Raw genomic sequence first — 27,730 nt, 5'->3', positions numbered from 1 at the left:
TATAACCCACTGCTACTGTTTTTAGGTCTTCTGCAGTGCCGCTCTGTTTGTGTCTTGCATGCTGCCTGCTTAGCATTTGCTGCTGTCATTCAAGTAAAGCACCATACCCCTCCTGCCTGTCTCTAAAACATGGCATGTACTGGCCCCCTCTCCCCTTTAATTCTAGGTCTATTGTCTCCACAACATTAGAGAAACTCTACAGCAGATCATACTCTTTGCACCAATAATCTGTGTAGCAGCTACCAGGCTATATAGGCTATTTAAAACAAAGTTGGAATGAATACGAGAAAAAAGTCATGTCTCTTTACTAATTGAAATTAGCAATGTAACAAAAATGTTTTAATGAATACCTTTTGTGTCTTTAAGTTTCTAAACTGACACACATTTTTGACATTTGGTGAATGCATGTAGGGCGGCACGGTGGCGCAGTGGGTAGCGCTGCTGCCTCGCAGTTGGGAGATCTTGGGGACCTGGGTTCGCTTCCCGGGTCCTCCCTGCGTGGAGTTTGCATGTTCTCCCCGTGTCTGCGTGGGTTTCCTCCGGGCGCTCCGGTTTCCTCCCACAGTCCAAAGACATGCAGGTTAGGTGGATTGGCGATTCTAAATTGGCCCTAGTGTGTGTGTGGGTGTGTTTGTGTGTGTCCTGCGGTGGGTTGGCACCCTGCCCAGGATTGGTTCCTGCCTTGTGTCCTGTGTTGGCTGGGATTGGCTCCAGCAGACCCCCGTGACCCTGTGTTCGGATTCAGCAGGTTGGAAACTGGATGGATGGATGAATGCATGTAGAAGGAGCCCGGCACAAAACCTATTTAACAAATTACAGAAAAAAGATGAATTTAGGTTATAGGCACGCACATGACATAGTTTATTAAAGGCACTTCAACAGAGAGGCTGGACAGAGTCTAGTTATGCCATGGAGCAGTCTGATGCTTTATCCTTTATCTGCTTGCTCTTTGCATAGAAATCATTTTTAAAATAAAACTTTGCGCACTGTCAGTACAGTACCTTTTCAAGAAGCCACACATTTTGACAGTAGTACATCACTACTGTACGCCTTCTGCTAAGGAAGCAGTACGCCTTCCGTACACCAACTCTGAAGTTGAACCTGAGTCTGACTCTGTGTAAATGTCTTTTAGATACAGTAGCTCAGTAACTGAAGAGCACTCCTAGTGATTCATTTACCTGGCATTTACAGTAAATCCAAGAAAACGTCTGCATTGATTCGCTGTGTCTAAGTGTGTTTACAGCACGTTTGAGGACTCCTTTCTAAGTCACATGTCATCACTGATGACATGATGGCATACGCTGGGTGCCTACCGGAGCTCAAAGCAGTAAATGCCTGAGTTACAGGATAGGTTCTGTTTTGCTCTTTTTGAAAATAAAGGACTAAAAATCTTGAATGACAAATTGTGCAAAGAAAAAATGCTTGCTAGTGAAGCTAATTGAAAAATAATAATGTAATTTTAAAAAGCATGGATTAAGTAAAACTCAAGTGAACATTTCTCAAATTGACTTTTCAATGACTACTCCTGTTCTGAAATTTTGTTATCTCCTGTCCTACTAACAGTTCCTTAAGTTATTTTCTCCTATCCCTGACTTCCTGAATTACTCTTTCCTTTTCCATTTGACGCTGACCTCTGTAGCGTTAAAAAAGTCACAAATCTCTGCAGAATAAGCCAAATAAATGTTCTACAGATTCTGTTTTACCTGAGGATTATCAAGATTTTTGGGTTTCCCAGTTTATTTAAAGTTACAATTTTAATATTTGCTTTGGGTGCAATTGTGTATATGTGTGTTATCATTCACTCATAAAATGGGTCTTTGGTTAAGAGGTGGTTTTGACTCTAGGCTGGAGATGTGTATTTAATGAACATAAACTGACAACATCTTGATATCTTTAATTATTAAATAAGAAATATGTAATTACTGGCCGTCATTTTTTTCCTTTTTGCCATATGCATATATGCCTTTTGTTATGACACAATGTATGGAGAAAATAACTATCATTCACTCTGGCACAGAGACAATGCTGTTAGGTGTAATCCAGAGAAAATGCAAAACCGTTTTATTTCTGTTAGAGTGAACAGTAGACATTACAAAGTTTCTATGACAGCTAGCTTGCTTACAATGTTTGCATTTTTGACAACAGCACAGCATTTTACCATTTCATCTGTTCGGTAAGAATTGTAATCAGATGTGATTAGGTACTATAACAATGCCAATTTAACCTTTTAGATAGTGTAGATAGATAGATAGATAGATAGATAGATAGATAGATAGATAGATAGATAGATAGATAGATAGATAGATAGATAGATAGATAGATAGATAGATACTTTATTAATCCCAATGGGAAATTCACATTCTTCAGCAGCAGCATACTGATACAATAAATAATATTAAATTAAAGAATGATAATAATACAGGTGAAAAAAACAGACAATAACTATGTATAATGTTAAATATTAACGTTTACCCCCCCTGGTGGAATTAAAGAGTCGCATAGTTTGGGGGAGGAACGATCTCCTCAATCTGTCTGTGGAGCAGGACAGTGACAGCAGTCTGTCGCTGAAGCTGCTCTTCTGTCTGGAGATGACATTATTTAGTGGAGAAAATGTTTGCCCTGTGGAGACAGAAGTAGATCATTGTCATCTGGCACACCCCATATTTTGCTAAACCTCCAGTAGGGAGGTAGTGGTTCCCAAACGATACAGAGCCTCATTATACAGTGGGGCAAAAAAGTATTTAGTCAGCCACCAATTGTGCAAGTTCTCCCACTTAAAAAGCTGAGAGAGGCCTGTAATTTTCATCATAGGTATACCTCAACTATGAGAGACAAAATGAGAAAAAAAAAATCCAGAAAATCACATTGTCTGATTTTTGAAGAATTTATTTGCATATTATGGTGGAAAAAAAGTATTTGGTCAATAACAAAAGTTCATCTCAATACTTTGTTATATACCCTTTGTTGGCAATGACAGAGGTCAAACGTTTTCTGTAAGTCTTCACAAGGTTTTCACACACTGTTGCTGGTATTTTGGCCCATTCCTCCATGCAGATCTCCTCTAGAGCAGTGATGTTTTGGGGCTGTCACTGGGCAACATGGACTTTCAACTCCCTCCAAAGATTTTCTATGGGGTTGAGATCTGGAGTCTGGCTAGGCCACTCCAGGACCTTGAAATGCTTCTTACGAAGCCACTCCTTCGTTACCCGGGCGGTTTGTTTGGGATCATTGTCATGCTGAAAGACCCAGCCACGTTTCATCTTCAATGCCCTTGCTGATGAAAGGAGGTTTTCACTCAAAATCTGACGATACATGGCCCCATTCATTCTTTCCTTTACACAGATCAGTCGTCCTGGTCACTTTGCAGAAAAACAGCCCAAAGCATGATGTTTCCACCCTCATGCCTTACAGTAGGTATGGTGTTCTTTGGATGCAACTCAGCATTCTTTCTCCTCCAAACACGACGAGTAGAGTTTTTACCAAAAAGTTCTATTTTGGTGTCATCTGACCATATGACATTCTCCCAATCCTCTTCTGGATCATCCAAATGCTCTAGCAAACTTCAGACGGGCCTACACATGTACTGGTTTAAGCAGGGGGACACGTCTGGCACTGCAGGATTTGAGTCCCTGGCGGCGTAGTGTGTTACTGATGGTAGCCTTTCTTACTTTGGTCCCAGCTCTCTGCAGGTCATTCACTAGGTCCCCCCGTGTGGTTCTGGGATTTTTGCTCACCGTTCTTGTGATCATTTTGACCCCACGGGGTGAGATCTTGTGTGGAGCCCCAGATCGAGGGAGATTATCAGTGGTCTTGTATGTCTTCCATTTTCTAATAATTGCTCCCACAGTTGATTTCTTCACACCAAGCTGCTTACCTATTGCAGATTCAGTCTTCCCAGCCTGGTGCAGGTCTACAATTTTGTTTCTGGTGTCCTTTGACAGCTCTTTGGTCTTGGCCATAGTGAAGTTTGGAGTGTGTGTGACTGTTTGAGGTTGTGGACAGGTGTCTTTTATATTGATAACGAGTTCAAACAGGTGCCATTAATACAGGTAACGAGTGGAGGACAGAGGAGCCTCTTACAGAAGAAGTTACAGGTCTGTGAGAGCCAGAAATCTTGCTTGTTTGTAGGTGACCAAATACTTATTTTCCACCATAATTTGCAAATAAATTCTTTAAAAATCAGACAATGTGATTTTCTGGATTTTTTTTCTCATGTTGTCTCTCATAGTTGAGGTATACCTATGATGAAAATTACAGGCCTCTCTCATCTTTTTAAGTGGGAGAACTTGCACAATTGGTGGCTGGCTAAATACTTTTTTGCCCCACTGTAGAATGTTCCCACCTGAACACAGAAACCGCATGTCAAGAAGATGGCAGTCAAGCATGATGACAGAATTTTATCAACAGTGTAGCCAAATTAACACTAACATGCAGCAAAGAACTTCTGTCATAGAGGATGGCACCTCATAACGTCAGTGCAAGTGCCTTGATTTGTGATCATCATTTCTAAGAATGAAGTTGGCCAAATTGCTGAAGTATATCCAAAGCCAACCTGTGGTAGTCCAACAAACTTTAGCCTAACACCAAACCTGATGTAGTCGATGGCAAAGGTCTAATAAGTATCATGAATGCAAGGCCAGTCCCTAAGAGTCATAACCTTATGAATCAAGATGTTACTAACAATCTATTATGGGTACCATGCTTTTTTTATATGATTTAGGTGATAGCCGAATGTACAATCTGTCAGTCATCCCACTGTGTTGTGCCTCTAGGCCTCCCTGATTCTTCTATACAAGCATGACAGAATCTTATAAATGACACAAATTGATCATGACCTTTAATCGGTTATTGATTTTTTTTTTTATGGCAAAGACAAATGAATGGCCCTGTAATGGTAACCATGAGCTTAGTCAATATAAAACCCTAACAATTTGCATGCCTGGCTATTCTGATCTTCCAGGAATACTGAACTGTGGCATTTGTGTGTACGTACAAGGTGAGACACAAAAATAACTGGATTGGTAAAAAAATATCTATTTATTGATGAATTACTGCATTCTAAACATTGTCACCTTCTCTATACTCCCCCTCCTAATCTCTACACCGCTCCATACGTATCTTCCATTGATTGAAACAGTGCTGGAGGTCTTCTTGCTTGAGGCTCTTCAACAGACTTGCCGTTTTTTACTTCACTTCATCCATTGAAGAAAAATGTGTTCCCTTCAGGTCACTTTTGATTTTCGGGAACAAGTAATATCACAGGGAGCTAAATCGGGCGAATAGGGAGGATGATCGAAGACAGGAATGTTTTTGTCATTCAAAAACTGCTTTATGGAAAAAGCATTGTGTGTGGGAGCATTGTCTTGGTGACGCTCTAGCCTCTCGACCTTGGCGCTGAACGTCGTCTACATTTTCTTGTCCTTCCTTGAAATGTTTGTGCCACTTAAAAATTTGTGTGCGAGACAAACTCTTATCACCGTACACTGTTTTTATCATTTCATAAGTTTCCGCAGCCGTTTTGTTCAATTTCGTGAGAAATTTGATGTTGAGATTAGCTGTTCGATTTTTTTCACCCAAAATTATAGTGGCAACTCATGTAGCGATTGTTGTGCAAATACCGACTGGGCTGTTCACGGGATATACCGAGCCGGTCAGTGGTTTGAGAGGGCGTGTATGAGGGGATATAGTTCTATGATTCATATCCAGCCAACCTCCAGATGGTTTTCCAGGAAAGGCCCAAGCCCAGTCCAGTTATTTTTGTGTCTCACCTCATATTTTGTCACAGAGTGTACATTGCAATGTTTCTTAGTGCTTATTGCTTATTATTTTAATCTGTATCCATGTTTAGCTAGATTTAACTCAGGGTTGTTGCAAAGTAGCATTCAGGTGATATATCTGAAATTCTTATATATCTGAAATTCTTAGCTAACAATATAATATATAAAAATGTTTTTACTGTGTGTAGCTAAATACAGTATATAGATAGGTACTATAAAAGATGGAGAGATAGACAGAGAAATAGACAGAGAGATAATGGGCAGGCATGCCTATAATTGAAAGAGCACACAATAAGAACAAATTGAATGACAGATGACATTTTCATAATAAAACAGATACCATGAAAGACCTGAAATGTCAATTTTGTTACACACAACAGCTGTTAATAGCTTATGGTGATGATGCATGCATTGTTCTATACATTGCGTAAACTGCCAAAACACACAGTAAAAAAATGACACGTACCACATTGCTAAGGCATTTCGTTTTCATAATTTGCTTATTTTAAGACCCATCACAGTGAAAGTCATTCCCTCACCCAACACTTTTCCAAATGAAACATGTTGAGAGCTATACATTTGAGGTTGAAGAGAGCCAGTGCGCATCCAAAAAGCATTGTTTGCAAGGCAGAAGCCCATTATGGGACAGGGTGCCAGTCCATCGCGGGGCTCACTCACTCACACGGGACCAATTTAAAGTCACCATTCAGCCAGATACTCACAGCTTTGGGATGTGGTGAGCAAAACCAGAGAACCCAGAAGTAAACCAAGGCAGAAACAAAGAGAATGTGCAAAATCCTATATTGTCACTATATTCCTTTTTTAAAAAGTACCTTATATTTCTTATACCTATTACGTTAATTTGTTTAATTCAAAAATATCTCATCATGACAGCACTGAGACGGGGTAATGCTGCTGTCTCGCACTAGGCAGACCAGGGTTTGCGTCTCGGGTTCTCCTTACATGGAGTTTGTATAATCAAACACTGTCTGCGTGGGTTTCCTCTGGGTGATCCAAAATACATGCAGGTTCGGTGAATTGCGACACTAAATTGAACCTAGTGTGCATTTGGTATGTGGGTGTGCTGGGATGGACGGACGCTCTGTCCAGGATCTTTGTCCCTTGCGCCTTATGCTAACTGGGACAGGCTCCAGGCAAACCTGTGATCCTGGTCTGAATTAAGTGGTTTAGAAAACAACATTATATTACCTCATCAGTGCAATGAGAGTACATTTTGTAATACGTTATCTACGTTTATCATTCATATGTGGTAACTGGCCATTTTAATATGGCAATTTTTCTTATTAACAATCTGCTATAATTAATTTGACCATTTTCATAGTACCTAAATATCTTTTACTTCATGTTTCTTATTTTAGTCGTTGTTTCCTTTCTTGCTTGTCCAAATGCTGTCAGCCATTGCATAAGATGCCTAGAGATTTTATATTGTTAATTGCCTAGTTTTCACACTTCACTGGTAACATGATAAAGCAACATAGATATAACTGTGAAATGAACACAAAAGCAGGAGATGCTGTCTAGGAGAACACATCCTAAAACTCTACTCTGCCTTTCACTGGAGTTAAACCTTTACAAAGTGAATCTAAACTTTTATCATTCCAGTGATTTTTAACAATGGGTTCATCTCATTAAGTAAACAACTGTATTCCTGGTTACTAAATGTGGAAGATAATATTTCTTAGAAAGTTGTCTCAGAATTGTAGTTTGTTATGTGTAAGGATTTTGCTTGTATATGGAGACCTGGACAGCTAACGGCTCCAGTATTTTTAACAAGTCGCTGTTTTCTGGATGCTACGCTGTAATGAGTCTCAGATGCTTTCTATGCTGGGTTGACTTCCTGATACGTATACACTTGTCATAGGAGGCGATGTCACCAAATTGCTTGTACAATGTCTGATAAAGTAAACTGAAACTCCAGCTACGTCTGACTGTGTCCAGAGGCTTTACAGGGTGATAAAGGGGGTCCAACAGGATAAAGCAAAAAAGAGACTTAAAGTATTATTTAGGTTGGTTCAAATGAAAAATGGATTTAATAAAACAGTATGTATACATTGTACTATATTAGGTTCCTACAATTTTTTGTGTTGTTTACAAAAAAAAAAATGTAGCAAAATATGAGTGATCTTTGCTACTAAAATTAGTTTGCAATTATTATATACACCAGACGCCTTTGGTTTCTTGATTTTAGCTCTCAGATAATCTTCACATTTTTTCCTATATAGGAGTTACTGTGTTGATTTAATGGTGCATTTGTAATTCATTTTTCTCTGCAATACAGGGACTCATTTTTATTTTCCTGCTTAATATTTTTTTTCTGTTGTAGAACTCTGTCTTTCAGGTTATCCAGAAGGTAGGAGCAAATATTGCTTGTTTGCTTCCACTTTCCCCCATTTGAACGCACTATATACCTAACCTCCCCAAGTCCCTTGATTTGTTCACCAGTGTCCGTGACTCCCAAGAGTTTATGCAACCCTTCCCTCTATTCTAAAAACACCTTTATCTCCCCTTGTCTCATCCACACAGTTAACAAATCGTGACCAGTTGGACTGTTATTTCTTTGTACTGTAACATCTGTGAAATTGTGTATTGTATCTCCACTTGTCTCTTGTTACCTGTTTTAAAACATTAAGGGGAATCGCATTCTTCCCTTTTACCTAAATGGTAAAGATCAGTGACAGAGGTAAAGGACATTTTTGAGACTGGAACGGCATGCTCTTGTTGATTTTGATTGTACTGTAAGCAGGGCCAGCGTACGAAGTGAGACAACGAGGTGATTACCTACGGCAGCACTTTGGTCAGGGCAGCATTTTCATGCAACAGCATATTTGTAAAATTATGAAATTATGAAGTTTCAGATTGCTCATGATGCAGATCACACAGCTTCACCATACCACTTACTTCCAAAAATGAAAATGGCACATGCACACTTCAAAGCTACATGTTAGTAACTGCCATTGTTGTACAGAAAAAGTGAAGAATTTTTGTTTATATTATTTAATGCCTATTCCATCTGTTTTATTATTTTAAAACTTATCTTTTTCATTATTAATATCCATCCATCCATCCATTTTCCAACCCGCTGAATCCGAACACAGGGTCACGGGGGTCTGCCGGAGCCAATCCCAGCCAACACAGGGCACAAGGCAGGAACCAATCCCGGGCAGGGTGCCAACCCACCGCAGGACACACACAAACACACCCACACACCAAGCACACACTAGGGCCAATTTAGAATCGCCAATCCACCTAACCTGCATGTCTTTGGAATGTGGGAGGAAACCCACGCAGACACGGGGAGAACATGCAAACTCCACGCAGGGAGGACCCGGGAATCGAACCCAGGTCCCCAGATCTCTCAACTGCGAGGCAGCAGCGCTATCCACTGCGCCACCGTGCCGCCCCATTATTAATATATATTATTAATTTCTTTATTATTTTGTTTGTTGTATCATAGGAGTATTGTATTAGGATTGAGTTGAAGGGTGGGGGCCTCAGAAATGTTCATTGCCTTAGTCAGGCCAGCTTTGGTTGTAAAAAATATATTTAAGTGAATGCTGTTTATGATTTGTCATTGGTTTAAAACATTCAGTATGTTGTGAAACACATTGGACAGTTTCCTCTTTTGTTTAATTAACAGTCATGTTTTTTCTTGTGAAAGAATCTATATTTTTACAACATACTTCTTTTCAGCGTCTCTTTGGTGGTAATATAATTTTCTTTTACAATATTTACTTTGAGAAGCAGCAGATGATAAAATAAAAGTATGATGCAAGATCATTTTGATTAAAAAACTTGTAAACTTCTGGAAAGTCTCAAAACCAGCTGATTTGGTAAAACTCTGTATGACCAATACATTATCTAAAAATTAACAAATTACTTACTTATAAAAGGTAAAACGTTGTAGTTTTTAATTAATTTTTCAAGTATAACAGTATATCAGCTTTTTCAGTACTTAGGTTTTTCCTGTATTTCTAACTACAAACCAAATTATCAATATGCTTCAATATAAAAAAAAGTATCATTTAAAAATACAGTAATCCCTCCTCCATCGCGGGGGTTGCGTTCCAGAGCCACCCGCGAAATAAGAAAATCCGCGAAGTAGAAACCATATGTATATATGGTTATTTTTATATTGTCATGCTTGGGTCACAGATTTGCACAGAAACACAGGAGGTTGTAGAGAGACCTGGAACGTTATTCAAACACTGCAAACAAACATTTGTCTCTTTTTCAAAAGTTTAAACTGTGCTCCATGACAAGACAGAGATGACAGTTCCATCTCACAATTAAAAGAATGCAAACATATCTTCCTCTTCAAAGGAGTGCGTGTCAAGAGCAGATAATGTCACATAGATAGAGAAAAGGAAACAGATCAATAGGGCTGTTTGGCTTTTAAGTATGCGAAGCACCGCGGCACAAAGCTGTTGAAGGCGGCAGCTCACACCCCCTCAGTCAGTAGCAGGGAGGGAGGGAGAGAGAGAGAGAGAGTTTGTTTTTCAATCAAAAATCAATACGTGCCCTTCAAGCTTTTAAGTATGCGAAGCACCGTGCAGCATGTCGTTTCAGGAAGCAGGTGCACAAAAGATAGCAACGTGAAGATAATCTTTCAGCATTTTTAGACGAGCGTCCGTATCGTCTAGGTGTGCAAACAGCCCCCCTGCTCAATCCCCCTACGTCAGGATCAGAGAAAGTCAGCGCAAGAGAAAGAGAAAAGTAAGCTGGGTAGCTTCTCAGCCATCTGCCAATAGCGTCCCTTGTATGAAATCAACTGGGCAAACCAACTGAGGAAGCATGTACCAGAAATTAAAAGACCCATTGTCCGCAGAAATCTGCGAACCAGCAAAAAATCCGCGATATATATTTAAATATGCTTACATATAAAATCCGCGATGGAGTGAAGCCACGAAAGGCGAAGTGCGATATAGCGAGGGATCACTGTATATTTGATTAAAATTAGTTGTAAAAATGACAGTATATCATACCAAATGTCATCTATAACTTGGCATATTCATACATCAACTGTATAATAAAACGCTAAGGTCTCTCTGTGTGATTGGTCAGTTTGGATTTGGTGATGCGATCTTAAGAGGAAATGTGAATGTGAGACACACAAGGAGTAGTAAAAGCGTAAGAGGCACACTGAGAGTCACTTTCAAAGGCAGAAATTATAAAAACGGATTGGAGGCAAGCAAGGTGCCTCAAAATGACAAGAGTCTGAGGAGCAGGCTTTACATGAGTGTGCTTGACAGCGCAGCGGTCCAGACACTCATGAGAATTCAGAGGAAATGCCCTGAAGGTGTATATAGGGCAAGAGATATCAAATATTTTAAATTAATTCTATTACCTGTCTTTGACAGATAACATGGGTAGTTTTTCTAATAGTTGGGGATCCATCCATTGACTGAACTCACATTGTCCATTCCAGGGTTATAGATACCCAGGCCTATGGTGACTATGGTTTCAGTCACATGTTAGGCACAAAACCTGGACAAAATGTCATTATATGACAGGAGATAGTTGCATATACAGTGGGCCTGGATGCATGATACTTAAATATGCTATAGAGCATCCTAACCTGCCTATGTGGAAACCAGTTTGCCAGCAGAAAAACTGTCAACCAGGAAAACATATGCAAACTTCACAATGGGCATGCATGCGTTTCTTTTTTTATTATTTAATTTTATTGACATTATGTAAAGAAAACAACATTCCATACAGTCATGTCAAACTTCACAAACCCTAATTCAACCCCTGCCCAAAAAGAGAAAGAGGAGAGCCAACAACAAGAGCAAATCTTTAAAACCAACAAAGAAAAGATAATATTCTTTTCCCCCGATATAAATGCTATTCTAAGATTTAATTAATTAGATCTTGCCATATTTTAAAAAAGTTTTGAACAGATCCTCCTAAGTGAGAGTTTGATTTTTTCCAATTTCAAATAGTATAGAACATCACTTACCTACTGACTAACAGGTGGGCTTCCAGTTGAGTAAGATAAATCTACATTCTAGTAGTGTGGTATAAGCAATTACAATCAATTTGTCCTTCTCCACTCCATCTGGGAGTCCACCAAACACAGCTGTTAATGGGTTAAGAGTGATTGGGACACCAAGGCTGATTTTTGTCCAGAATGATGCTAATTTATTGCATACCCAAAACATGTGGCTGGAGCTAAATTCCAACATTCACAGGATGAACCTTGCCCTGATACATTTTGGACAATTTTAAACAAGATAAATGTGCTTAATAAAAAATTTTAAGTTGGATGATTGAATGCTTTACGCATATCGAGCTAGAGTGTATTCTATGCACAACTGCCTATCACTCCTTTTCAGAGATGTTAAGTGAAAGGTCCTTTCCCCAACATACCCTAGGGTCTTTGAAAGGAAGAGATTTTAAGATATTTTTATATATTATTGGGTGGTAGGTGAGGAAAATTGGGCAGGTTCTTTTTAACAGAGTTTCTGATTTGAAAGTAGTGGAAAAATTGTTAATGGGAAGTTAAATTTGAAGCATAATTGTTCATAAGATGCAAATATATTATCTATATACAAATCTCTAAGTGCTTTAATAATGGACATTTTCCAAACATTAAATACTGTGTAGGTTTGAGAGGATAGAAAAACAGATAAAAGCTTCTCTGTTTTAAAGTGCTTCCTGCATTGGTTCCATATTCTAAGTGAGTGATGGACAATTGGATTATCAGTATACAGGGTAGGATTCAAAAGTAATGAGCCTCATTTTGTTCTGACGCGAATGTACCTCGCCGCGCGCCCCACTTGCCAGCGACGGCAATGGTTGGTGTTGGCTTCACAACGCAACGGAGCTCCTACCGCTCCGAGTTTTCGGAGCGGTAGGATCGGCCTTGACGGGAACCCCTGTGCGGTAGTGTGTTACACGGCGGAATGGAAAGTTCGTTAGAGCAACGGTACACGTTGAAGACGAAGACCATGCTCATTGCCTACTTCGGAGTGAAGGGGATCATCCACTACAAGTTTGTCCCGCAAGGACACACCGTGAATGCTGCTTACTACTTGGAAGTCCTGAAAAGGCTGAAAAGAAGTGTTGCGCGCAAGCGAAGGGACATCAAGGACAGCTGGAAGCTTCACCACGATAACGCGCCCAGCCACACCGCCTTCATCGTGAGTGCCTACCTGGCCCGGGTGAACGTTCCGGTGGTCCCCCAGCCTCCCTACAGTCCGGACGTGTCGCCTTCTGACTTCTTCTTGTTTCTGCGCTTAAAATTAGCGCTGAAAGGAAAATGCTTCGACTCGATCGAGGACATCCAAGCAAATGTCAAGGCAGCCCTTGCAGCCATCCCGGAACAGGCCTACGTGGACGCCTTCGAGTCATGGAAAAGCCGCCTACAAAAGTGTATTGATGCAGGAGGTGCCTATTTTGAAGACTATTAATGAGTTGTACCGATTTGCTCAATAAATTTGTCTTTTTGAACAAAGGCTCATTACTTTTGAATCCTACCCTGTATTGATGATAATTTGTATTTACTTGGGCACAAAGCAGGGCATATAAAAAAGTACAGCAAGATTTTATTTCTCTTGAAGACTGGGCTTGTGTATATTCATCAGTTTGTGTTGTGTATTCATCAGGTCTTTATAGCTTGTATATTTGCTGCCAAGTAATAAAACTGAAGGTTAAGTAGTGCCATGCCCCCTTCTGCTTTAGGTTGTTGTAGAGTCACCCTTTGGATGCATGAATGTTTCGAATTCCTAATAAATGAGGTTTTAATTGAATCTAATGTCTTAAGGAACAATTCGATAATACAGTATATATGGGGATGCTCTGAAAAAGAAATAGATGCATGGGAAGGATGTTCATCTTGACAGTACATTCTCCTTGCTAATGTATGATGAAGGGTAGACCCATCTGTTCATTTCTTGTTTAATTGTTTTCCATGCTGACAGCAAAATTTTGTTGCAAAAGATCTTTATATTTACTTGTGATGTTTACATCTAGGTATTTGAACTTATAGTATCTGCTAAAATAAGTAGGAAGGTGTCCGGTGTAATACTGTGTGCTAGACAGAGTTCACTGGAAAAAGAACACTTCTATTCAAATTCATTTTGATTCCAGATATCTTTTGAAATTCTGCTTGTGCATTGAGGACTGCTGGTATAGAGGTTTGTGGGTCTGATGTATATAGTACCATATCATCTTCATAAACTAATATTTTCCATTCAAGTCCTTCTCTGGTAATCTCCTTTACAGTATCTCTGATACATTTCAAAAGTGAATGGCCAATGACTTAATGGCGATTGCAAACAGCCGTGGTGATAGGGGGACATCCTTGTTGAGTTTCACGTTCGAGTTTGAAGTAGTTTGAAACAGCATTTTTATCACAACCAGGCATCTGGACTAGTTTGATCCATGCACATATATTGGGGCCAAACCTAAATTTGTGCAATGTGGTGAACAGGTAGTCTCATTCAACCATGTGAATATGTTTTTTCTGTGTCCAACGAAAATAAGATCTCTGGTGTGTTAGCTTTTAATCTTCGACGTTTGTTTAATGTAACATACTCTCCCATGAAATCAAAGTGTCTGTCTTTAATAAATCTGGTTTGGTCTTGTGATATTAAAGATGGAAGCACTTTCTCGACCCTTCTAGCTAGAACTTCGGAGAGTATCTTAACATCATTATTCAGAAGTGAAATTGGTCTGTATGATGCATATTGTAATAAGTCCTTATTTTTCTTTGGAAAGACGGTAATTAATGTTTGGCGAAAAGTTAGAGGTAGAATTTTGTTGTCTCTAGCTAACTGTGTTGATAATTTCTGTTATTGCATTGTGAAGTTCCTGCTTGTGGATTTGTTCAGCTGAGATCTTATTTGCCTTCTCTCTGTATTCACAGTAATGATCTCATGATTTAAAGATGAGCTGTTCAGTTTCTTTTGTTGTCAAGAGATTAAATTCTAATTGCAAAACCTGTCTTTTCCTATAAATACATTTCGCAAACTTAAGTAGGCCTAAAAGTATGTTGTTTCATACAATAGCTTTAACTTTGATTTCATATTGTTGCTGAGTATTGTGGCTACAGAGCTTATTATCATGTTGGCACTTATAGGTGTCGGGGTTAAAAGGATAAATAAGAAGTAATTTGTTGTCTTTCTCCCCACCCCAGCCCTTCCCCATTTTGCCACCCCAAGTGAGGCTAGACACACTTAGCAAAGAAGCAGTCCTCTGACACAGAGACAGAGCACATCCAAAAAAAATAAACCCCCAGCAGTGGTGTAGTAAAGATTATAATTGAGATATCTTATGATAGTACAGTCCAGATGCAATAAACCTAGGGTATGATGTTAAGTGGACATGCATGTGTTTCACACAAATATCTTTTGACTTTTCATCCAAACAAGGCTAATATTGCTGATGCCAACATTAATGAACAGAAAATTTAAATAATGTGAAGGGAATTTTATTGAAATACCACAAATTACTGATACCGCGATGGAATATGTGTACAGCTTTCAGAAGCAGAGTATCAGTTTCAGGAAATAAATCTGTTTAGAAAGAGTGAGACTGAAGACAATAAAATATGAAGTGCAAATCTTGCTGGCTACATTGATATTAATAAGTGTTCCTTTTGTAACTATAGATTCATTAAATCTAAGAAATGATAGAAGTGCCTCTGGACACCTGACGAAAACATTTTCTTTAAGTATCTGTAAGTGATTTAAGAGATGTAAGGGAGAGGGGGTATTTATGACTAAATAAACTACAGTACTGTGCAAAAGTTTTAGGCAGGTGTGAAAAAATGCTGTAAACAAAGAATGCTTTCAAAAATGGAAGTGTTAATCATTTATTTTCATCAATCAACATAATGCAGTGAATGAACAAAAGAGAAATCTAAATCAAATCAATATTTGGTGTGACCACCCTTTGCCTTCAAAACAGCATCAATTCTTCTAGGTTCACTTGCACACAGTTTTTGAAGGAACTCGGCTGGTAGGTTGTTCCAAACATCTTGGAGAACTAACCACAGATCAGTCAAGGTCTTCCTCTGGCACTTAGGCTCATTACTACCAGAAGGCTTAGAAGATGCAGGACGCATAGAAGCCATCGTAGGGCTTAAAACAAAATGAAAAGCTCACAAAAAGTTTGCTCACAACAATCGGACCACAAGCAAGGTACATGATACGCAGAGAACTGAGATGCGTCATTAGCAGCAGCCAATCAGAGCCCAAGAGAATGAAAATCCCGCTCTGATTGGTCGAGTCTCCTCTTTCAGCCAATAACGGGCCTTGTAAGAAATCACCTGGGTACTGTAACGCAAAACTTTGTCTACCGTAGTGTACAATGTACGTATATTTAATGATTTACTGTACTGTATTGCTTAAAAGTTCATTATGTTATATACATTTTGACTTTTTACTGCATTTTGGTCAATATTTACAGTTATGTTATAGTTATTAGAAATTATAATACATATTGTTCTAACGAACTGTTGTCTAGCACGCATAGTGACAAATGAAAAGCGTATGTACATTTCGTTATGAATTGTGACTCTGTCTACGTATTCCTGTACGTAGCAGTATGTTTTATGATTTACTAGTGTATTGCTTAAATGTTACATATACATTAGTTATTATAAATTATAATATTGTTCTAACGAACATTTGTCTAGCGCACGTAGTGACTGCTGAAAACCGTATGCTTTGTTATGAATTGGCTGCAAAGTACACTACAGGTAGAATGTACTTATTGAATTGTTCCGCGATATAGCGGGGTGCCCTGATATAGCGGGGGATCACTGTATAGCTAAATTTTATCATTTTTTCACGAATCATAAGTTGTTTTGTCCTTTATTAGACCAAATAAACATAGTGATCAATGAGGAATTGCTCGGAGCGATGCTCCTAATCTCTCTTTGTGGTCTTTTCTAAGATAGCAAAGGTGAGACGTGAACCCAGGTCAGTGAAATTAGAGCTGCCAGTTCTGTCGCTTAGCTAAAGAAGATCTCTTGTCAGCCAGCAGCAGATTTGTACTTGGCTTGTGACGCATTTTTCCTGTACAGAGATTGTACCTCAGTATGGATGCGCACACTGCCAGTTACAAGGATCTTTCATTCTTCTAATTTAATGTTATAATCCCTAATAAAATCTTTATGCAAAATAATAAAAAGCTATTACACAATCACAGTAAAATCTTACTGAGGAAATAAAAATATTAAATAAATTGGTTAGGAATAAAATGACTAGAAATAAAATGATTAAAAGTAACACTCACAATATAGCATATTAAGCAACTTCCTTTGCCGTGTCTGGCTTTTTAGTGCAAGTATGAAGATTATCCCTAAACAGGCTGATGCCTTCTTTTAGTGCAACTATAGTGTACTGGTAAGGCTGAAATGGAAAGGGTCTCTTGACATCCCACAGTTCTGTTGTGTTTTTTTTCTGTTTTCAGCATATTAAGACTTGAACTAACAATTGTTTCATTGTTTCATACTGTAAAAGTGTATGTTTTACAGATGTCTTTGTGCAATGTTGTTTTTGTTGTACATTTAATTTGTTATACTTGTTTGATCAGAACAATACTGTAATGTTTTTGCTTATGTAATCCTGAGCATGACTAGATATAATCCCAAAATTCTAAATCCTAATAATTAAATCAGAAAATGTGATAAACGCTATGTATATTTTTAAGAATCTAATTTATAGACTATATTCTACAAATGAAATGCTTTCTTTTTCAGGAGTTTCTCACAGACTCCTCTTAGTTGTGTATACATTAATATTAAACACAATAATAAAAATACAGTAGTAATCTTTATTTTATCGACATTTTCTTTCAGAAGCCAAGCAGAAAGTGAAGCCAGTGGGAGACCAGAGATGTTGAGGTAGGAGGGAATTGCAAATGATGCTTAACTTATAAGTTACGAGTCAGCGAACTCCACCAACCATTTCTTTGGAGGACACAGCAGGAAGATGTCATATAGCTTCATGGGAGTTAAAGCCAATAATCTGTATGCATTGGTGAATCTTATATATAATTCGCCTGCCTCCTCACTCACTCACTCACTCACGTCCGTCCGAAGCCGAATGCGCAGTTGCCTTCTGCGCCGCTGCCCGAAAAACCTTACGAGACCAAAATCCAACCCCAACATCGCGGCAGGCGGCAGATTTAGCCTACGCATTATACAACTGTCTTCAACAGGTACATTCATGTCTTAAACATTTCAAAGTTCGTCTCACTTCCAACTTATACAAATGCCTCTAAAGAGGCATTTCATCGCAGCAGGCGGCGGATTTAGCCTACGCATTTCGGGATTATTATTCTGAAATCCCAAATCCTTCCACCCAGGTGTAGGATATTAGCCCCGATCACAGCCAACCCTCACACTCAAAATAATACGTAAGAACATATTATTATTAAGTACTTTCAGCGGGCGAGTGATGTGAAGGTGCAAGTTAAAGATGGGCCACATCAAGGGAAATTACTACCAAACAGTGAGAGTATCTTCACAAAAAATGTAGTCTACAGAGAGATTTTACAACTTTAGTTGCATACTGACAGGCCTCCAGTATACAAACAAAAAACGTTGTCATAGATAGCATGTCTTTTTTAAGTGTACAGTATTTTTTGCCATGATAAAGTCATAAATATTCCAAACCTCTTAGTTAATTATCATTACTTACATCACTTTCTTATTATTTCTTATCATTTGTTCTTCATACACTACTGACACAAACTCGTGCTCGTTTCATCTTACGTTGTTGAAACGAGCTTTTTGTCTAGTAATATATGATCAACCACCAATGAATTTTATTAAAGTCAAAAAACATTTTTTGGAGTTTATGTACGGATAATGTCACCATAAAAGAGTTAACCTAGGATATACATTATGTAAGTGAGTTGAATCGGGACTCTATGGTCACAGTTTAACAATAATTATTGGACAGGTATTGCCTTGGTTCTGGTTCTATTATACAGGCCAGTGTCTTTAGATAGATAGATAGATAGATAGATAGATAGATAGATAGATAGATAGATAGATAGATAGATAGATAGATAGATAGATAGATAGATAGATAGATACTTTATTAATCCCAATGGGAAATTCTTTATGTGCACTCATTATCTAATTAGTATGTTTTTAAAGTTTTTGTTTGCATTGTACCTGTGAAATTGTTACATTGCTAAATCACATTTTGGTCAGCTTAAAATGACTTGCAGTTATGTTTCAGGATCAGCTACAAAGCCTAAGAGTTTACTTACCTCTATCATATGTTTAATCTCACAGTTGTTCCAAGGCATAATCAGAGACGGTTTCTTCTTTGCTTTACTTGATTGAAAAGACATAAACAGTGGGGGTACCCAGCAGTGGTCTGAGGTCCCATCCAGGGATGATTCCTGTTTTATAGTCGATGCTCACAAGAAAAGCTCTGGCCTCTTGTGACCCTGAAAATTGAGACATTTAATTCAGTAAACAAGTAGATTCTTACTGTTCTCTGTTTCAAACTTGCTGAAAAAATAAATGTGCATCAGCATCGCTCCAGTTCTGTCATCTAGCAGCTAACAAACTGAAATATCAGCATAGATCAAACCAACTAGGACATGTCAAGTTTGCATAGGTAAAAGATACTTTTGCAAGTTATGGGATTTCTTTAAACATTTATCTTCTATTCTCATTTATATTTATCATGGGATTGTCAGGAAAAACTTTAATAATCTAGATGAGCCCTCACCCCAAAACACTATAGTATTAAATATGATTCTTTTCCCAGTCTCTCTATGTTTGCTTTATCTGGACATCTTCACAGTGTATCTCATTCCTGAATTATTCACCCATTTTACAAATCAAATGCATATTACAACAGCTAGTTGAGACCTTGTTTGTTTTCCCTTTTGACCTTTCAGTCCCTAGTCTTGTTTTAGGATTAAGTAATTATAAGTATTTAACTTCTAGAAATGCTCCGTCCTCTAACTATATACTTAAGCTTTCTCCTGCACAGGGTTGCAGGGCTTGAACGTAACGTAGCTGCATGAATCAGAATATCTTTATTGTCATTTGTAACAAATACAACAAAATTAGGTGCAGTCGCTGCGGTGTCAAAATATAATTAAAAAAAGGATAAGAAAGGAGGGCGGCACAGTGGCGCAGTGGGTAGCATTGCTGCCTCACAGTTAGGAGACCTGTGTTCGCTTCTGGGTCCTCCCTGCGTGGAGTTTGCATGTTGTCCCCGTGTCTGTGTGGGTTTCGTCCCACAGTCCAAAGACATGTAGGTTAGGTGCATTGGCGATTCTAAATTGTGATTGGTGTGTGTGTGTGTGTGTGCCCTGCGGTGGGCTGGCACCCTGCCTTGGTTTGTTCCTGCCTTACACCTTGTGTTGGCTGGGATTGGCTCCAGCAGACCCCCGTGGACCCTGTAGTTAGGATATAGCGGGTTTGGATAATGGATGGATGGATGGATAGATAAGAAGAAATAAGGTAGAATACAAACATTCAACATAAGACCTTAATTGCACATGAACCCAATGCAGTCCATCTCTCAACACATTCAGTGGGTCCATTTAGAACGGCACAGAAACTGAGCATGTGCCTCTGGACCTGAGAGGCAGCAGTGCTTACCACTGCGTCACCAAGCTGAGAGTGCCACAATTGTCATTTAAAAACATAGCTTAATTCATTACAGATGTTTAGCCGAAAGCACAGCCCATGTTGACAACATTTAGATGTTAGTATGCATTTTTATCTGTAGGTACTGTAGCAGTAGGGGGCGCTACTGCTCCCTTGAACCCTCAGGTACCACGCTAAACACCAGGTAAAAGTCCAAGACTTGTTCTTTTTATTATAATAAAGTGCACTAAGCACCCTCCACTCCACACTACTCATACAATTATCAATACTGTAATTAATCAACAATAATACACAGTCTTCCACTCCCAGACACTTAGCCACCTGTCCTCCCAGCTCAGCTCAGTGTCTGGGATTTCCCATGGTCCTTTTATATCTCCTGACCCGGAAGTGAATCCACCCTGCAGTCCATGTGATTCCTTATCACTTCTGGGTCAGATAAAAAGTCCTTTTCTTCATCCCGGAAGCACGTCGTTCCTTCTGTTCATGTGACCAGGACGTACTTCCGGGTTATAGGGCACGTAACACTCCCCAAGCCTCCCTACAGCGGCTCCTGGTGGTCCCCATGGTATCCAGCAGGGCTGTTTATAAAAACTACAAGGTCCATGAGGCCCTGCTGGAATTTGGGGAACCTCCATGCTGCTGGGAGGGCTCCATCTGGCAGCTTGGAGGTGTGGGCCAGAATATATGACTGGCCATCCTTCACGGTACTAACACAGTAACCCCTCCTCCATCGCAGGGGTTGCATTCCAGACCCCCCCGCGAAAGGTGAAAATCCGCGAAGTAGAAACCATATGTTTATATGGTTATTTTTATATTGTCATGCTTGGGTCACAGGTTTGAGCAGAAACACAGGAGGTTGTAGAGAGACAGGAACGTTATTCAAACACTGCAAACAAACATTTGTCTCTTTTTCAAAAGTTTAAACTGTGCTCCATGACAAGACAGAGATGACAGTTCCGTCTCACAATTAAAAGAATGCAAACAAATCTTCCTCTTCAAAGGAGTGCGCGTCAGGAGCAGAGAATGTTAGAGAGATAGAGAAAAGCAAACAAAAATCAATAGGGCTGTTTGCTTTTAAGTAAGCGAAGCACCGCAGCACAAAGCTGTTGAAGGTGGCAGCTTACACCCCCCTCCGTCAGGAGCAGACAAAGAGAGAGAGATAAAAACAAACAATTAAAAATCAATACGTGCCCTTCGAGCTTTTAAGTATGCGAAGCACCGTGCAGCATGTCGCTTCACGAAGCAGCTGCACAAAAGGGAGCAAAGTGAAGATAATCTTTCAGCATTTTTTGACGAGCATCCGTATCGTCTAGGTGTGCGAACAGCCCCCCTGCTCAATCCCCCTACGTCAGGATCAGAGAAAGTCAGCGCAAGATAGAGAGAAAAGTAAGTTGGGTTTCTTCTCAGCCATCTGCCAATAGCGTCCTTGTATGAAATCAACTGGGCAAACCAACTGAGGAAGCATGTACCAGAAGTTAAAAGACCCATTGTCCGCAGAAATCCGCGAACCAGCAAAAAATCTGCGATATATATTTAAATATGCTTACATATAAAATCCGTGATAGAGTGAAGCCGTGAAAGGCAAAGCGCGATATAGCGAGGGATTACTGTAGTGTCATTAGTTCTGCGGGCTAGTCATGCTAGAGATCTAGATCTGTTTTAATGTCTGTGTGGATGTTACACATTTTTCTCGCACCGTATGTGTTTTTTTCCAGCTAAATTCCTCCCAATTCAGACATGTGCATTACTGGGTTAAATGGTAGTTCTGAATTGTGATGTAATGAGTAAGCGTGGTTCAGTCCATCGAGGATTCCCCTCTGTCGGAAGCTGGTGGGAGAGGTACTGCCACTCTGTAACCTTATGAAGAAATCAGTGAGTTAGTTACTAGATGGATGAAGAGTTTCATCTGCACTGAGCATTTCAAAGTAGCGTGCAATCATCCCTATAAAAGAATGGGATATATTAGGCAGAAATACTAGTTAAGAAAATAAGCACATACTGCAAATGCATTTTTTTTCCTAAAGATATTCATTACTGATGTAAGGACTAGGATACCTGACATTTCTTTCAGTAATCACCTCTTTGTGTTTACCCCTATAGAGGCACTTCAGGGGAACCCAAAGACCGAGATAAAGAAGATAAGGATTCCAAGCCACGGTCCTTAAGGTTTACCTGGAGTATGAAAACCACTAGTTCTATGGACCCCAATGATATGATGAGAGAGATCCGCAAAGTATTGGATGCCAACAACTGTGACTATGAGCAGCGGGAGCGATTCCTGCTCTTCTGTGTACATGGCGATGCTCGGCAGGACAACCTGGTCCAGTGGGAGATGGAAGTCTGTAAATTGCCCCGCCTTTCCCTCAATGGGGTTCGTTTTAAGAGGATATCTGGCACCTCATTTGCCTTCAAAAACATTGCATCCAAAATTGCAAATGAACTAAAGCTGTAAAATGAGAAAACTTTCAGGAATGGGATCAGGGTAGAATAAAACATGACACACAGTTTCGAATGTACTGGTTATGCGGCACATGTGTTGGGCCAGTCAGTGGGAGGGGAAAAAAAAAAAAAAGTCCACAGCCTCCCGTCTGACCCACCACGCCGTCCTAATGTAAGATAAGCGATTAGAAAAAATGACCCTCGTTGCAATAAAAACAAAACTTTGTTGTTTGTGAAATTAATTCAAACTGCGGTAGCTTGAAAAAGAAGATTATTTTTTTTTTTTTTGGATTTTTGTTTTTCACATGTACAGGTAAATATATACAGTACGTGCATTCTGTCCACAGTTATGTGTTCACAGAGTTGTACAAATGAAAAAGAAGCTTCTAGCTTAACATCTACAGGTATGTTGTATAGCTGTCCTGAATCTGTACAGAAAAGGTATGTTTAATGTCTAATACTCTGTAATTTGAGTTGAAACATTCTTTCCTAATCTTATTTCAATTAGTTTGTTTTTTTTTTTTTTTAGTTTACCTCAAATATGTGAAATTCTCTTTTTAGATTTATTTTTTATTTTCTTTTGAAAAAGATATTTGAGTAAAGATGTGTTTTGATATACATAGAGTTGTCACAATATTAAATATATATTAAGAGTCCATATTGGAAGACAGGAGTACATTGTAGCACCTTTACTGAGCTAGACACACTAGTATAATAAGCACCTGGGAAAAAAGACCCGAGCCTATGAAATGTATTGATTTTAATTGGACTTCTGTTAGCACGCTAGAGTGGGTAATACCCGCTACCCGGCTGGTACACAGAATATTGTGACACCTCTGTTACCGTAGCACAACCCTCGCCGAGACTTCGGTCTGGGAGACTGTAACAAACCAGGCAGGCGGGCAGACGGTGGGTGGAAGAGGAGCAAAGCTCCAGCATCGGTCACAGAAAACGCTGGAGTGCCTGTTCAGTGACTCTACCATTTCTCGTCCCAGCTGTAACCTGCTTGTGCTGAATATTTGATCAGATTCTTCTATTTATTTCACATTATGCCTGTAATGTGCAGCTTTGTAATTATTAGGCCTTCACTTATACAAAAGAATTCTAAAGAAGATATTTTTTGCCTTTTATTGTTTGTTTTTTTCCTTGATAATTAGTGATTATAAAAGTATGTAAAACCACTAGTACTGGTACATTTATACTTGTTATTTTGTACTAAATTAACCTTAAAAGGTTAACCGTGCAATGATATTCCATGTTGTAATTACTGTAATAGCAACATATGGGCCACCCAATCTCTTGTGTAAAGTAGGAACATAAAGCAGTTTTAATTTAAAAGAAGACTTTACAAGTACAATAAGAAGCTGTGACGGTCTTCAGAACCATGAGTAAATCCAAGCAGAAGCCATTTGCAGTGGCATCACCGAATGAGGACTGTAAATACGATATTGTAGTGTGTGATGTAGCTTCCTTCCTGTGATGGTTCTGGACGTAACGTTTGTTGCCTTAGCTGATAATGACACTTGGGAAAACAAAACAACAAAAAAAAAATAAAAAGAGGGTACAATGTTTATCCTAACACCCACCCCACCCTGCACCCCCTTCTGCAGTTCAGTCAAGAACCTTTGATGCAAGTCATCTTGATTCAGTCTCACTGGTGCACTATATTAAAACTTACTTGAACAGAGTGTAACAATGAAAGTGTTTTGTTGTTGTTTTGCTTTGATTTCTTTTTCTTTTAATTAAAACAGTACAATATGACTGTTTTTTGAAAAGGAGTGTGTACGCTTTTTTCCTGAGGAAACAAACTTCCAAGTTGCAAGTAAATTTGAAAGTGAAATGCACTGCCTCGTTTTAATATTATACACACTTTGTTTTTTTTTTTTTGTTTAAAGCATGGAATTTCCCTCGGCACGACTGAGGAAAAGCCTAAACCACAATGTGAAAAGAGAGGAATGAAAAACAAATTCCCCTTCTACACCACATGTGCGTTTAATGAGATCATCTTTCCCTGACTCCTTAAGTTAGAATGTGAGCAATGTTTCAACGTAAATTAATAATATAAAACAAAATCTACTAATGAGGAAAAGAAAACTCTTAGGAATTACTTTTTTACTTAAATTACTAATTTGCTACTGTATAAAAAAAATCTGTTTTACATTGTCAAGCTTACAGCAGTCTACACACTCATCACTAAATTGAAATAAAACACAAACTAGCATCTAACCTCCTTAGCGTTAACCCTGATCCTCACTCGGGCTCGGAAATCTACACTAAAACAGTAAATGCCAAGTAGTACTTGAGGTGACCTGTTTTGATGTATTTTCCTCTTTCTGCAAAAGCTTTTGAATATGTACAGTCCTATCCAAAGTAATAGCAATATCGCTGTCATTTTTCATCTCGCAAAAACTTCTTGAGCTTTCAATAAGCCATGTCTCGGTTAGCTGGGAGAATTGCATTACTTCCATCAGCTGCTGTTCCTTTAGTGTAGTACTCGATATCTGCTTCATACGAGGGAGAGTCAAGCTAAAGTTAGAAAATGGGATTTACAGTAATCCCTCACTTATCGCAGGAGATAGGTTCCAAGGCCGACCGCGATAACTGAATTCCTGCGAAGTAGGGACACCATATTTATTTATTTATTTAATTATTTAACGTGTATTTGGACGTTTTTAAACCCTCCCTGTATTGTTTACAACCCACCCTTTACTCTATTAAGAACAGGGACAACTGCTAAGCAATATGAAATCGGTAGATAAGTTTACACTTACTGTATAGCGAAGTACATGTAGCTATATATGACGTGATGATGGTGATGAATATGCTGCGCAGTAAAAATGATGACGATGAAGGTGATGATCCCCTGAATGCAGCAGCAAGAGCACGTTAATGCTGAATGAGTGAGATCAGACTTCCTGGTTAATGCAGCACTCCGTCACTGAGCCAATCAGCAGCACACAGGAACTTAACTGCGTGCTCTGATTGGGTAGCTTCTCAGCCATCCGCCAATAGCATCTCTTGTATGAAATCAACTGGGCAAACCAACTGAGGAAGCAAGTACCAGAAGTAAAAAGACCCATTGTCCGCAGAAACACGCGAAGCAGCGAAAAATCCGCGTTTAGATATGCTTACATATAAAATCCGCGAAGTCATGAATCCGCAAAAGTGAACCGCGAAGTAGCGAGGGATTACTGTATTAGAAAATGGAATGAACCTTAACATAACTGATCATGTCGCTTCTAAATGGAGTCGCCACCCTTCTCAATGCACTTTTGCTACCAGCCCAGCAGTGCCTGGATTCCAGCAGAATAAAAGGTTTTGTCTTGTCCTCTCGATCACTCGTGCACCTGAGTTATTGTCGAACATTACATGCCGAGGGGTACTACAGCTACTAGTGCAAGTTACTGTGACTTGCTGGAGACCAACGTGAAGCCTGCTATTGGGTGGTAGGGACTGCCGTCTCAAGGAGTCCTTTTGTTGCAAGACAATGCCACACTGCTAAGAACACCAAAGATTGTCTGGAGAAAGTGAAGTTTGAGGTATTGCCACATCCTCCTTATACGCCAGATTTCCACCTCTTTGGACCGCAAGACAGATGACGGTGTGAAAAAAAGTGGTGCACGAGTAGTTGCGAGGACAAGACAGAGCCTTTTATTCTGCTGGAATCCAGGCAGGTGGCACAAGTGCATTGAGAAGGGTGGGACACTACATTGAGAAACGACATGATCAGTTCTAACTTCTAGCTCGACTTTAGCCCCCTCGTATTTTCCTTCGTTGTAATGCCCATTTCCAAGATCCTTCTGTATCATTGCTTGTTGCTTTGCCTGCTGAAGCCAAATTCCTTTGACAACACTCAGAGCCACACGTCTGTGCCTCACGGCTCCACACTTTTGCTCTCACTTTTTCGACAACACTCAGATGGTTGTACTTGCTCTCGACAGACGTCGGCATAGTTTTGGTGACGGTCAGAGGATCATTGAAAATTTGCGGACTGTTTTCAGCAACTTCCAGGAATACTATCTTCAGACCAGCTAAACAGACAAGATCGTTAACAGTAATAAACGACCACAAGCATTGAACGGATGAAACAGCATATTGTGGAGTTAGCAAATCGAATGAGATGGCAAAATAACCTGAAACAGATGGATCGAAACTCTTCCTTAGCAAAGAAATGGGACTTGCTTTCTGCATTGACTGAGGTATACGTGCCGGCACAGGCAGGTGTTTTTGTTGCAGCAATGGTGGAAGTGGTGGCTGTACTCATTTTGGCTGTGGCAGTGCTTTTTGTCTGCTTCCGACTGCCCGGATAACATATCACTTTAACAGGTACCAAATTTTAACCTGAGCAAAAGAAACACCATCATCCAGATCATAAAAACTGTTACCCTCCTCCAGCTCGTGGATCCTGACTAAGAAATCTGTTTCCTTTAAATTAATACACTAAGTCTGAAGGTGTATCAGCATATCAGTTTGTGCAGGTGGTTCGTATTGATATAAACGAGGAGTCCCGAAGCATGAACGTCCCATAAACCTCTTTCAGAATTGCCACGGGTTGTGCTGTTTAACCTCCTTCTGGGAACATCGGTAATACCAACACAACCCTCAGCAACCTTCAGGGTCTTGTCACGGAAGATCTCCCACATCACATTAGGATCAGCAGTCATACCCAAATTTGCAAGTTCCTCACACAAACTGCATGCAGACTCATTAGAAAACAGCCTGGTCTTGGAGTCTGGCCAACTCCAGGCTCATTTTCCTAGCAGGTGGTAACCTACTGGACCTAAGCTGGATCCTAAGAGTAGCAACAACAAGTCTGTGGTCAGAATTCACAAACTGGGCACTTCTGTAGACCCTGCAGTTTTGCAAGAGCCTCCAGCGTCTGTCCACGAGGATGTGA

The 27,730-nt window shown here is 39.5% G+C and overlaps 1 protein-coding gene across 3 annotated transcripts in view; it reads left to right on the top strand.

Annotated features, from left to right (window-relative positions):
• Positions 1-24,608, top strand: part of mark1 (MAP/microtubule affinity-regulating kinase 1) — a 409,722-nt gene extending 385,114 nt beyond the window's left edge. For 2 of the 3 annotated variants that reach the window (XM_028820601.2, XM_028820599.2), the window contains exons 17-19: positions 8,122-8,148; positions 17,608-17,652; positions 22,495-24,608. In XM_028820601.2, coding sequence (XP_028676434.1) covers positions 8,122-8,148; positions 17,608-17,652; positions 22,495-22,846 — 424 coding nt within the window. In that variant the 3' untranslated portion in view covers positions 22,847-24,608. The remainder of the gene's footprint in view (positions 1-8,121; positions 8,149-17,607; positions 17,653-22,494) is intronic. The other variant, XM_028820600.2, reaches the window with a different exon arrangement.
• The last annotated feature ends 3,122 nt before the right edge of the window (positions 24,609-27,730 follow it).

Source organism: Erpetoichthys calabaricus, chromosome 15 (assembly GCF_900747795.2).
Source record: "Erpetoichthys calabaricus chromosome 15, fErpCal1.3, whole genome shotgun sequence".
NCBI classification, from domain to species: Eukaryota; Metazoa; Chordata; class Cladistia; order Polypteriformes; family Polypteridae; genus Erpetoichthys; species Erpetoichthys calabaricus.
The sequence above is the reverse complement of the archived record's forward strand: the minus strand, read 5'-3'. Positions and strand labels throughout refer to the sequence as shown.